At 41.2% G+C, this 12,539-nt stretch overlaps 2 protein-coding genes across 13 annotated transcripts in view; one reads left to right on the plus strand and one right to left on the minus strand.

Annotated features, from left to right (window-relative positions):
• HECTD1 (HECT domain E3 ubiquitin protein ligase 1) overlaps positions 1 to 1,421 on the plus strand; it is a 101,958-nt gene extending 100,537 nt beyond the window's left edge. For all 7 annotated transcript variants that reach the window (XM_075926972.2, XM_075926976.2, XM_075926970.2 and 4 more), the window contains one exon: positions 434 to 1,421. In XM_075926972.2, the coding sequence (XP_075783087.2) occupies positions 434 to 571 (138 nt within the window). In that variant the 3' untranslated portion in view covers positions 572 to 1,421. The remainder of the gene's footprint in view (positions 1 to 433) is intronic.
• The window catches only part of AP4S1 (adaptor related protein complex 4 subunit sigma 1), a 45,789-nt gene that overhangs the window by 6,191 nt on the left and 27,059 nt on the right, over positions 1 to 12,539 (minus strand). For 5 of the 6 annotated variants that reach the window (XM_006116375.5, XM_089778450.1, XM_089778448.1 and 2 more), the window contains one exon: positions 4,030 to 5,749. The exons of the other annotated variant lie outside the window; for it this stretch is intronic. In XM_006116375.5, coding sequence (XP_006116437.1) covers positions 5,621 to 5,749 — 129 coding nt within the window. In that variant the 3' untranslated portion in view covers positions 4,030 to 5,620. Of the gene's footprint in view, positions 1 to 4,029; positions 5,750 to 12,539 lie in introns of those variants that run through there. 6 annotated transcript variants of the gene reach the window in all.

Raw genomic sequence — 12,539 nt, forward strand, 5'->3', positions numbered from 1 at the left:
GGTAGAGCTGAATGGGAAACAGTTTTCCCGTCTTGTGAAAATTTTCAGAGGTTTCAAAAAATAGCCCAGTGGGTGAGGAAATCACATAAGTTGGATGCTTAGGTTCAAGTCCTTGCTCTTGCCTGATTTAGAGTAGGGACGTGGCTTTCCCACATCCCAGATGTATACTCTAAACTCTAGTCTGTTTGCTATACTGATGTGGGTTTCTTTCTCTTTGTATTTGACAACAAGTTCCTGGACTTGGGAAACATTTCCAAAGAGAGTTACACAAAAAATTACAGTTGTGGCAATTTGAACTTTTCCATATCAACAACAAAACTGTGAAAAAATTCTCAATCAACTCCACCATGAAGTAGATTGTAAATTTGACAAAGGAGAAAGGACCTATTTATTTTTATGTACATAAGTAATATTCATCCTTCCTTATTCTCAGGTTGACGCTACAGATGCAAGTTATCCATCTGTGAATACCTGTGTGCATTACCTTAAGTTGCCTGAGTATTCCTCTGAGGAGATAATGAGGGAGCGTCTTCTAGCTGCTACTATGGAAAAAGGCTTTCATCTCAATTGAACTGCTCTGTGCAACATGGACATGAGAAACTGTTTTTTATATTAGTGAAGCCTCTTGTGTTTGTGTGCAGAAAATATGATCTCCACGCTGTGCTCTGATGAGACTTACCTTTTTTCCACCTGTGAGGCTTTAGGAACACATGGAAAAAGTTTGTTAGCTGCTAATGACAAAACAAATCCCTGTAACTACACAGCCAGCAAGTAAATGACACAGAACACTGTGTGATGCTTCAAGGGCTTGCACGACTGGAAATTAAGGTGGTTCGCTTTGACTGTTCCAAAGAGCAGATCTTAAGATTTTCAGTGTTCACTGATATAAATTTCTAAGTGTATTTGTGTAAAGTTTGTCATTTAATACCTTGTACACTACAGTTGCCATCACCGATCCCTGTTTTGCTGGCTTTAAACTAACTGGTCAAAAACTTGCTTCCTTAAATCTTAGAATTAATGGGCATCACAAGCTTTTTCATTCTTTTTTTAATGGTGCCTGCACTATTGGAGTATTCTAGTGGTTTTTGTTTTCATTTGAGGTTTTTTGTTTTTGTTCTTGCATATAATCATGCACAATCTTTTTTTTTCTCTCTCTCTTTCAACTGGGAATATATTTTAATTTCTTAAATGCCCTGCCTAAAGATGAAATCCTTAAGTGTGGCTTATGCAGCTCAACAATAAAGCTATTAAAAATAAAAAACACTGGTTCCTGGTGCAAGGCACACTTAAAGCAAGTTTTACTATTGGTTGTACTTTCCTTGTATATTATAAACATTTATTTAACTTGTTGCAGTTTGAAATTTAAAAAAATTTCCAATGTGTATGCTCAATAATCATTAAAATGTTTGCAGCGTACAAAAGTGTCTGTGACTATTTCTCTCCTCAAATGTGAATACATAAACTAGACATCTTTATTTTAATTTGATCAACTCTAAGTATCCTGAAAAAATTGGTTTGTTTTTCTAAGTATAAAAAAATAGGAATTGGGGGATAAGAGCAAAGTGGTCTGTTCATTAGCTTGTCTGTTGAATAAGCAATGGTATTCAGATATGCAGGGTAACTTTCTGAGAACCGGCTTGGCACATATCAGTAGTGCTGCACAGTGTCTTTGGTATTTTTCAGATATGATCTGAATGATACTAAGTTTGCATATGGCATCAGAGTGAGTGACTACCCCACAAGAGGCAATTGATTAAACTTTTTTGAGGGTGCAATCGTTGTTGTGATTGAACAATGTATTGTAATTTTGTTGTGATAGTCAGTAACTGCTTACAAAGGTGAAGTAAATGCTTTTACCGGAAGTATCCTGAAACAATGAAAAGCTTACAAGAAAAATGCATGTTTCTCAGTCTTCTCCATGTACAGTGAAACTCCGATGGTTCGGCATCTGATGGTCCGGCACTCCTGATGGTCTGGCACCATCAGGAACCCGGAAGTACTCTGGGCAGCTGGACCATTGGGGCTGCTCTGCCCCCGGTTTCCCCGAGACAGCCGCTGAATCGGGGAAGCCGGGGGCAGAGCAGCTGGAGTGCTGCTGGGTAGGTCCTGTAGTGCTGCCCCTCGGGGCTGCGGGACCAACCCGGCGGCACCCCAGCTGTCCCCAATTCAGCCCCTGCTGAAACTGACCAGAGGCTGACTCCTGGAAGCCCAAGGTAGAGCTGCTGTGCCCCGGCTTCCTGGAATCAGCCGCTGGTTAGTTTCAGCAGCGGCTGACTTGGGGACGCCTGGGGCAAAGCAGCTGGGGTGCTGCCGGGTTGGTCCAGTAGCGCCGAGGAGCATCGCTGCCGGACCAACCTGGCAGCACCCCAGCTGCTCTGCCCCAGGCATCCCCAAGAGCAGCTGGGGTGCTGCTGGGTTGGTCTCGCCGCGCCAAGGGTCGGCGCTACCGGACCAACCCAGCAGCACTCTGGCTGCCCTGCTGCAGGCATCCCTGATTCAGCTGCTGCTGAAACTGACAAGCAGCGGCTGAATCAGGGACGCCTGGGGCAGAGCCGGACTATCGGAAGGGGGGGCTATGAGGGGTCTGGGGTGGCATCCCCTCCCACCCCACCCCAGGCCCCTCATAGCCCCCCCCCCTTCTGAAAGTCCGGCATATCTGATAATCCGGCATCCCCTGGGTCCAAAAGGTGCTGGATTATCGGAATAATAACTGTATCAGTCTTCAACTGGGGTGTTTCCCATCTCCAGATGGTAATGATTTATGAATAGTCTCATGCTTACTGTAAGACTGGATTAGGCTTGGTACTGCCAAGACGTGGTATTGCCAACACATTTTGGAATGAAACACTTTTCCATAAGGGTATGAAAGAGTTTCAGCTGAACACAACTTTCGGGAAAAATCTCGAGAGAGAGAGAGAACTAAACAATGGGAGAGTTGGCAGTTGTGAGACACCTAGACACCTCCTGATTACCACCAGAGGACTGATGGAAACACCTAAGACTGAACATGGAGAAGGATCAGGCCCAAAGTAGGAGGCTGCCAAGTTAAATCCTACTTTTTATTTTTAATGTCACCCTTGTGTTCAACCCAGTGTAAATAATGGTTACTGGGGCAGAAGGTGAGGACTACAGCTATGCATATTTCTTTCACTGATAAAAGAAGCAGACTTTTGAGCTTGCTCTGTAAAAATATTAGTAAGAAGGATTGATTGACCTGGGGGTTCTGGTTCTGTTGGGGCTGTGCTCCTGGACATTGTGTGAAGTCCCTATGACTGAGCCTTCCCCAAGCTGAATTATCTGCTCTGGGCTGTGACCCCAACTCTGTGCCTTTGCTGGGGGAGACCACAGCTTTTGGATCAGCAAGACAGAGTAGTGGAGCACCCGAGAGGGCAAAAAGGTGGACATAGTAGTATGATGAACCCATCAGATGACCATTTTAAGTGGATCTCTGGAACCCATCAAACTTTTTACAGTAGAATCTTGTCATGAAATGTAAGTAATTACTTAAGAGGTGAATAAATAGAAAAAGTAAAATACAGTTGTTGGAGGCTGGGTCAGAGTGCCTGACAGGGAGGGTGCTAGAATGAAAGTGTACAGACAAAACAATTTTCACTTTCTCTATGTAGCTGGCTGTTAATTTACAATTACCAAATGGATGGTGTAAGATCCACTGGGACCTACTTTAAATATGATAGTCTAAAAGGAAATGAAGATGGATAATTTAAATATGGAGGCTTTTGCTTCTCAATACCAGCGTAAACCTAGTTTACAGTACTAGGTGATTAGAAAATTCAAGTAATTACTGAAGTTCTTCTGTGACTTTTGTAAAGGAAGGAGGACAGTTGTCCATGTCACAATATTTTACTTTCAGGCTGTTTTTCTGCTGCTCCTAAAGATTTTTGGATTAATTTGGGTACATCCGGTCAGTATTAGAAAACTCAAATCTAAGGTGCCTCTACTGTTGATTTTAGTGAAGACTTGGATGAGTCATGAGTATACTTGGGGGAAAAATGAATGGTATGCTGTGGATCGGAGGGGGAAAAAATTAGTTTATTGATGCCATTACCAACAATTTTGTTGGCTTTCCCAGCTGGGAGTAAACTGTAATTCTACAGATGTGAAAAAATACTGGTATTACAAACAAGGACACTGAAGTGTAAATGGAAAAATACCATTGTGAAAAGGAAAGCCTTTATTTTCAAGATCCTAAGCAAAATACTAATATGCTACACTAAGAAAATTAAACTACTTAAGTAGCAACTTCCTTCTTAGTATGATAAAGAACAATTAACCTTTGTTTTACCATAATACCACAATAGCATGAAGTGTCCAAATAGTTTAGTTGCAACTTCCATAGTATTCAAAAACCTTATTACAGCTAACTACAGTATTTGAATAAGAATGGCCATACTGGGTCAAATCAAAGATCCATCTAACCTAGTATTCTTTTTATAGTGGGCAATCTGAGATGTCTCAGAGGGAATGAACAAAACAAGTAATCATCAAATGGTCCATCTCCTGTCGACCATGCCAAACTTCTGACAAAACAGAGGCTAGGGACACCATCCCTGTCTATTCTGGTTAACAGCCATTGATGGTCCTTTCCATAAATGTGTATCTCTCTTTTTTGAACCCTGTTATTTTCTTGGCTTTCACAAAATCTTCTGGGAAGGAGTTCCACAGGTTAATGTGAGAGGAAATAATTCCTTTAGATAGTTTTAAACCTGCCACCTATTGATTTCATTTGGTAACCCCTGCTCCTCCTCCTCATTCTTGTGTTCTGGAAAGGAATAAATAACTCTTCTGTATTTGCTTTCTCCACACCTATTGTGAAAATACAAATTTGGCAATCACTTTTATATAAAAACCTACAACACAACTGCTCTTGTGAAGACAATCTAGTAGAAGACTGAACTTGAGATACATACTTATAAACAAATTTGAATAATATTAAATCAAGAATTGAAACAACTTGGAATTATGCTCATTTTCTAACTCACCTTCTCCATATCTCCCTTTTTTCTGGAAATGAATGAGGCCTGGTCTGTACCTAAAATTTAAGTTGACCTAGCTACATCACTCAGGGCTATGAAAAATATACTCTGTACAGTATAGTTAAGTCATCCTCAACTCCACTATAGAGAGAGATTCCACCTTGCTAGTAGGTAGATTTACACACCAGCTGAAAACATTTCCATTGCTCTATTAAGCACCTACAGCACAGCAGCATACTTGCCAGCTGTATTCTTGTAGTGCTTGTATGGCTGTGGGTATGTCAAAATTACAAGGCACCAAGAATATTCCTCCCTTCCCCTCCAAAAAAAATTATAAATACTAACACAAAAAGCTTACTTTTAGCAAGACAAGTGTCAGCTGACATTTACCTCTGAAAAATAAGTTCCTTTTGTCCCCTCACCCCTGACTTTTATCTTAACAGTGGCATGTCATATTTTCTAGGATCAGAGGAGAAAGGAAGAAAAGGGGAAGGTGCATTAGGTATCTTTCAGTGTGTTACAGAAATGCTGCAAGATTTCACGTTTGGCAGTCTCAGTCAATAGTTTTATGGAGTTTTGAGGTTTTCGGAATGCTTTGTAAAATCCATTCCTCAGAAGGCTTGTTTCTAACTTTCTGCCATTTTGTCAAGGACAAGTAGAGGTGCAAGAATTCTGTTTTTGTTGGTTTCCACGATGCAGCCATTTAACACCATTTCATCCAAAATGATGTGCACTCTATCCAAGTTGAACATTATCTAGAAACATTTCAAGTTAAGTTATTTTTACTTACAAGTATTGAACTGCATGACGACTAATTCAGAGGAAAATCTTACCTGACTTGGTTTTAAGCATATCACGTTCAAGTCTGATTAGAATGTACATGTGTAGGTATTTGTAAATCTGCCCTGTGAGATTAGGTTACATTTTGTAGCACTAATACCCGTGTCAAATGTAATGTTTTTCACCTTGTTATGTGTTAGCCACATGTCAAAGTGTGAGTGGGAATGTATAACTGCAGTTGTCTTCTCCATTAGAGAAGTTGAGGCACTGACATTATGCCATAATTTGAATGATTAATCTCCAGGCAAAGTCTTTACTGTAGCCTTGTCAGAGTTCAGTTCCAGCTGATGGATTTTATGGAAAGAATAGTTTAATACAGATGGAAAAATGCAATCAGCAAGATACCTCAAACTTCAATGTGACAATGAATAATGCTAAGGGAATGTCTACACTGCAAATGGGACAGTGCCTACCAGCCAGTGTAGACAGGCATGCTAGCTGTCATTCAGTGAGCACGGAAGTTGCAGTGTAAATTTTGCAGTACAGGTGGTGCCACAGGCTATCTGAACATGCACATTGCTAGTGCACTAGTAGAACTAGCATGAGGGGGAGACTGCCCAGGTTGGGAAGTATACTATCAGCTGTGGTGTAGACCATAAAAGCATATCTGTGTACTCTGCATTTCTGGTAAATAAGATTCTTAGCCTGTTAATTTGTGACTGATACCAGCATTTTCAAGTCTGACTATTTTACATCCTCCTCTCCCCCTTAACTGCTCTTATTTAGTCTAATGGAATGATCAAGTTTCAAACTTACCTACTTCTATAAGGTGATATGCTATTAGTTTCTTGTAATTTACACAGAAAAAGAGTGAAGAGTGATTTCATTAAATTACAATCCTTTACTAAGGAATAGAATTTAATAAGAGTTTCATTTTAAAAATGTTTAATGTACTAAAAACCTTCAATATTTGCCTAGTGAAATGAGGCAGGTGAAAGATGATTCATCTGAAGTTATTTGATTTAGGGATGTTATCTTATAGTTGAGTAAACGATTAACTGATATGCCTAATCTTTACCCAGTAATCCTGTTGAATACACCTCCTCTTGCTGCCTCTGTATAAGAGGCAGCAAAGGGGTAGGGAGTGGGAGGTGGTGCTTGTGAGGAGCTGGCTTTAAGCAGGCTCCCTATGCGTACCACATTCACCTGCCCCGCTCATGCTGCTGCCTCTGATAGAAAGGCAGCAGTGGGAGAGTGAGGGGGGCATGCTGGAGCCAATGTGTGCACTGGCTCCTGCGGGACCCGCTTTCCCTCGTCTCCCCCCCCCCCCCCAAAGGAAGGGGGGAGGCAGGCAGGAGTTGGCTCTGTAGGGGAGCCATCTTAAGAGAGGCAGCAGCATAGGGTGGGGGTGGGGAGAAGGCAGAGGCTGCTGCTGTGGACTGGCCTCTGTCCTGAGCAGGCCCAGGCTCACTACAGGTAGCTGCTGCCACCCCATACTACTGCCTCTGGTTTTTAAACTAGCTCCACTCTTGGACCTGCTCCCAGCTGCCACCCCATGCTGCTACCTCTATTAGAGACATCATCATGGGTTGGCATGGGACTCCCTGGGAGTGGGACCGGAGTGTACTGGCTGCCTTCTCTGCCCTGCTCTCTGGGACTACTGAATAGTTGTGTAATGGCTAAGATTTCACATGGTTGTATGACTATCAATTGCACGATATCCATCATGTCTAATATAAATATGGTCCTTTTGTGCTATCTGAAACTTCTCCATTAACTTCTCTTACCTGCTTCAGCTTTGGCAAATCAATGACAAGTTTAACATTGGGGGGGAGGGGGATCTATACATGCTTTCTATTGTATTCACTGAACAAATGTGATTTCAGAAAAGGGGTTTAAATAAAACATGTTCTGTTTTTCCTATTTCTATTCTATGAAATGGGAGGTTTTTTATGTCAATTTCTAAGGACTATGGCTGCTTCCAGCTTCAGCACCAAACTACAGGGGAAGAAGATAAACCTCTCTTCTGTCTTGTCTCACCTGTTGCCATTCTTCAGTCTTTCACTCTGCTCAACAGACCAATCTTAGCTTCAGCTTTGCTCCCTGTCTTTCTTCGCTGTATGTTGGGGATTGTTTATTGCTCTGGAGCAGAAAGAAACTTTACATGCCAATTTGCAAACTCATCTTTCAACCGTTGGGGGATGATGATGTTTGTTTGGTGTTTTGTCTTTACTACTGGCTCCTTGGAACTTGCTTGCCAAGAATGTTATTTGATAGTATGACCAGAGCTCAAAGAAAGGTGGTCACATATGGTTCTTCTACCCTATATTCACACCATTGACAGCGTACTCACTCTGCCCTAAGTTTTTTTTTTTTTTTTCAAAGGTCCTTAGGGTATGTCTATACTAAAATGCTACAGCAGCACAGCTGTCATGCATCAGTATAGACACTCTGTGATGGGAGGGATTCTCTTGCCACTGTCATTAACTCATCTCCTGGACAGGCTGTGTATAGGTTAATGGAAGAATTCTAACCTCTACCTAGCACTGTTTACACTGGGTTGGTGGTTGGCATACTGACATTTTCAAGTGTGTGGATTTGTTATCCCCATCTCAGTTCAGCTATGCATATGTAAGTTGTTAGTGTAGACCAAGGAGGGTGTGGTTCAGCATCTATTTTGCACTCTTAGTCAATAGCAGGTCCAGATAGGGAAGCTAATGATTCAACCCATGGCTTAGATTCAGTGATGAATGCTGGTCACATGACATCAGAGGCACATTGTGCATAATGTGAGAAATGCAGTCCAGCCCTGAGGGGAGCAACACTTACGTACCTTAATGGCTTGAGGTACATTTTTGTTAGAGATGGAAGTGGTCACATTTTTCCACATCCAACATGCTAGTCCCTCCTTACCAAGCAACATTCCATTGCTACTCTGCCCTCATTCCAGCACCAGATGGCTCACCTGTAGCCTGAACTTGGCTAGCAGCTACCATTCCAGAGAGATTGCATACCTTGATTTAGTAGTGTCCCAAGGGGTGTTCATTCCCGTTTCTGAAGCAAACTCCACACTTCCCTTCACAATTCGCTTCCCACCTCTTTTTCCCATGCTGCTCTTGGCAAACATTCACCTTTAGACAATGAGCAGTCTTGGCTCATTTTTCCTTTCTTGCAAGTCTCACAATGCCTGTCCTCTGCTGTTACATTCTTCCATCCACATACACAGGTATTTCATTCTGCTTATGCCCACGCCATGGTGGGGACAGCTGTCTATCATTGTCCTTGCTCTTCTATACAAACACCCCCCCTTCTACTTGACAAAGCCCAAGGACTACGTCTAGACTGGCATGATTTTCCGCAAATGCTTTTAATGGAAAAGTTTTCCGTTAAAAGCATTTACGGAAAAGAGCATCTAGATTGGCACAGACGCTTTTCTGCAAAAGCACTTTTGCGGAAAAGTGTCCGTGCCAATCTAGATGCTCTTTTGCGTAAAACAATACCGCGTTGTCTACACTGGCCCTCTTGCGCAAAAGCATTTGTGCAAGAGGGCTTTTGCCCGAACGGTAGCACCATAGCATTTCTGCAAGAACACTGACAATCTTACATGAGATGGTCAGTGTTCTTGCGGAAATTCAAGCAGCCAGTGTAGACAGCTGGCAAGTTTTTCCCGCAAAAGCAGCTGCTTTTGTGGAAAAACTTGCCAGTATAGGTGCAGCCAAGATGTAAATCATTGAACTGAACTTTGTGGTTGTTGGGAAGGTGTGGGAGGATTTCTGCTTTTCAGTTTTCCTGACAAATGGCTGACCACACCTAAGCATCCAACTCCAGGAGTGGGTTCATGGCTCTGAATCCTAAGTTGAGGAAGGTGCCTCCTTTCAGGTGGCATTTACATACCTAGGCTCAGATCCACAGGGTCCTAACTTGCACTGATTTCAAAGGATGTTAGGTTCCTAGACACCTTTTTTAATCTGGCCTCTAACACCTTTTGAGTGGTCTCAACTCTCAGCATTTGACTCACCAGCTTAGGCACCTCCTTGTTCAGTGTGCTGCTCCCACTCTTAGGCACCTAGTTCCTCAGGCATCATATGAGTAGTCTGGACTCTTGACTCAGGATTGTGTATTCTACTTGGGATCACAACAGCTAAACACTAGGCAATGAAGTACCTGAGTCCCCCTTGTGAATCCCAACCCTACAGTCCTCTAACATCTCTCTACTTGGTGATGTTATTACCCTTCATTAAGTAATTTCTGGACTAGGTACTGGCATGGAAATTTCAGTGTCTGAAAACAATTTCTGTTTCATGAACATCTCTGCCTCTGGAGGCTATTTTAAAATGATTATATCTCTAATATTAAATAGAATACTGGGTGTACTTGTAAATTCCACAATATTTGTCAGCCTAATGTTGGTACACTAACCCTTGGTTCTTCCTCTGCTCATACCTTCTGGATGGAGGACTGAAAACTAATTCTCATGCACATGGTTTAAATCATATTGGACAGCTGGGACTTTATCGACCAACACATGAAGGTGCCAATGGGTCTTGCTGTCTGTATAGAATCTGTTAGTACTCTTCCTTTCCAAGTGCAAACTAATGATTATCAGTCTCTTAACTATCTAGTCTTTAAGGTGTGAATAGACTATTTGTTGTTTTTCCTGTTACAGACTGGGTCCGCTTTCCCTTTGAAACTTATCCACTCACTGCCTCTTTCTCTCCTCCCCCTCCCCCTTCATTCTTGGTTCTTGACATCCAACACTCCAGTCATCGGAAGAAGTGGGCTGTGCCCACAAAAGCTCATGATACCATCTATGTGTTTTGTTAGTCTTTAAAGTGCTACTAGAGTATGTGTTTAAGTTCATCATTGTGAATTTGCTATGAGAGTCAATACATCATGGCTACGTCTACACTGGCCCCTTTTACGAAAGGGGCATGCTAATTTTAAACTTCATAATAGGGAAATCCGCGGGGGACTTAAATATCCCCCGCGGGATTTAAATAAAGATGTCCGCCGCTTTTTTCTGGCTTGGGGAAAAGCTGGAAAAAAGGGTCTAGACTGGCCCGATCCTCCGGAATAAAGCCCTTTGAAGTAGGAATAAGAGATCCTCTGGAAAAGGGCTTTATTCCGGAGGATCGGGCCAGTCTAGACGCTTTTTTCTGGCTTTTCCCCAAGCCAGAAAAAAGCGGCGGACATCTTTATTTAAAGCCCGCGGGGGATATTTAAATCCCCCGCGGATTTCCCTATTACGAAGTTTAAAATTAGCATGCCCCTTTTGTAAAAGAGGCCAGTGTAGACGTAGCTCATGATTCTAGAGAGGGCTTCTTTATTATTGTGATAACTATTTGAAATGAACCCTATTAGGTTTCCATTCTATCATTCTTTTTACAGTGTAGACAAACATTTATGAATATTTCACCTAAAATATTCATTTAAATAATACTGAATATTTTCTTAATTTCTTAAAGGTGTCCAAAGTTAAAGTTTGAAACTGCCATTTTAGTAAACATTAAAATGTCCGATGGATTTATGTGGAAAATTCCCTGTATCACTGTATGTCAGTTTCCCCAGAAATAAACAAGACTAATCAAAAGGGGACTCTATTTGCTTAACTCAGGAAATTTGTCTCCAGACTCTTGGGTTTCTGGAGATATAGACAAACTTGAACAAAAGCCTATTTTTTCCACAGACTAATATCTTTCATAATAGACTTTGTTTTGTCAATTTAAATTGAAAGAAAGCCAACTTAATTTTAACTCCTCCTACACAATAGCATCTAGTCTACACACAACTGCTGTAATAACACTTTCAATTGTCACTTTTTTAATCCTCAGTGACTCATCGCAGCCAGAAAGTCATTCCTACGCCATCTGAACTACAGCTGTTTAAGAGCTTAATAAAATTCCACCCACTTAAGCTCTTGTTCTATGTATGGAAAAAGTCAGGGATATTACCATGCTAAACAAAACATTTCATTATCAATAGTATTAACAGAGTTGTCCATTCAAATGGTCTATCAGCACATCTGGTTGCAGTTGTTTTAAAAATAGTATTTAAAATATAGTTCTAGGACTATCATGATCTTGTGGATTTTTACTTGTGTGCAGAATGATTAATTCCCAGACTAAAAGTGGAAATGTGTGTCAAACATTATCCAGTCTCTTTATATATAAAAGCTGCTCTCAAAACAAAAGACAATGTTCTTATGACTATCAGAACTTAATGAAACAAAATTCTTGTTTGGAATATCAGCCTTTTAATTGACTAGTAACATCAGTTCTCATTGTTGTTGTATGCAATATGTTTAAGCCCACACAACTTTAGGCACATGAGTAATCCCATGCAAATCAGTTATTGGGTTACCTGTGCTTAAAGTTTTACACACACACACACACACACACACACACACACACACACACACACACACACACACACACACACACACACACACACACACACACACACACACACACAATATTTGCAGGAATGTGACCTTAGAAAATATAATAAAATACTGATGTGATGAAATCTGCCCATTAAAATATGACTTAAATTTTCAGACAGCCTACCTCTTAACTTATTTTAACTTTGGTAGAAAAAGCCTGAATCCAGTCCTTTACTTTTAATGCAAGTAACACTGACTTTTCCTGTTCAGTTTACATGATTAAAAATAGTAACAGTTTGGGGGCAGTAACATTTAAATTTTAGGATTAACTTGGACAGTTTTTTCTTTCACATACTTTTCTTTGGCTAAAGGAGAGTATATGT

Source organism: Pelodiscus sinensis, chromosome 5 (assembly GCF_052426305.1).
Source record: "Pelodiscus sinensis isolate ZL-2025 chromosome 5, ASM5242630v1, whole genome shotgun sequence".
Taxonomy (NCBI): Eukaryota; Metazoa; Chordata; order Testudines; family Trionychidae; genus Pelodiscus; species Pelodiscus sinensis.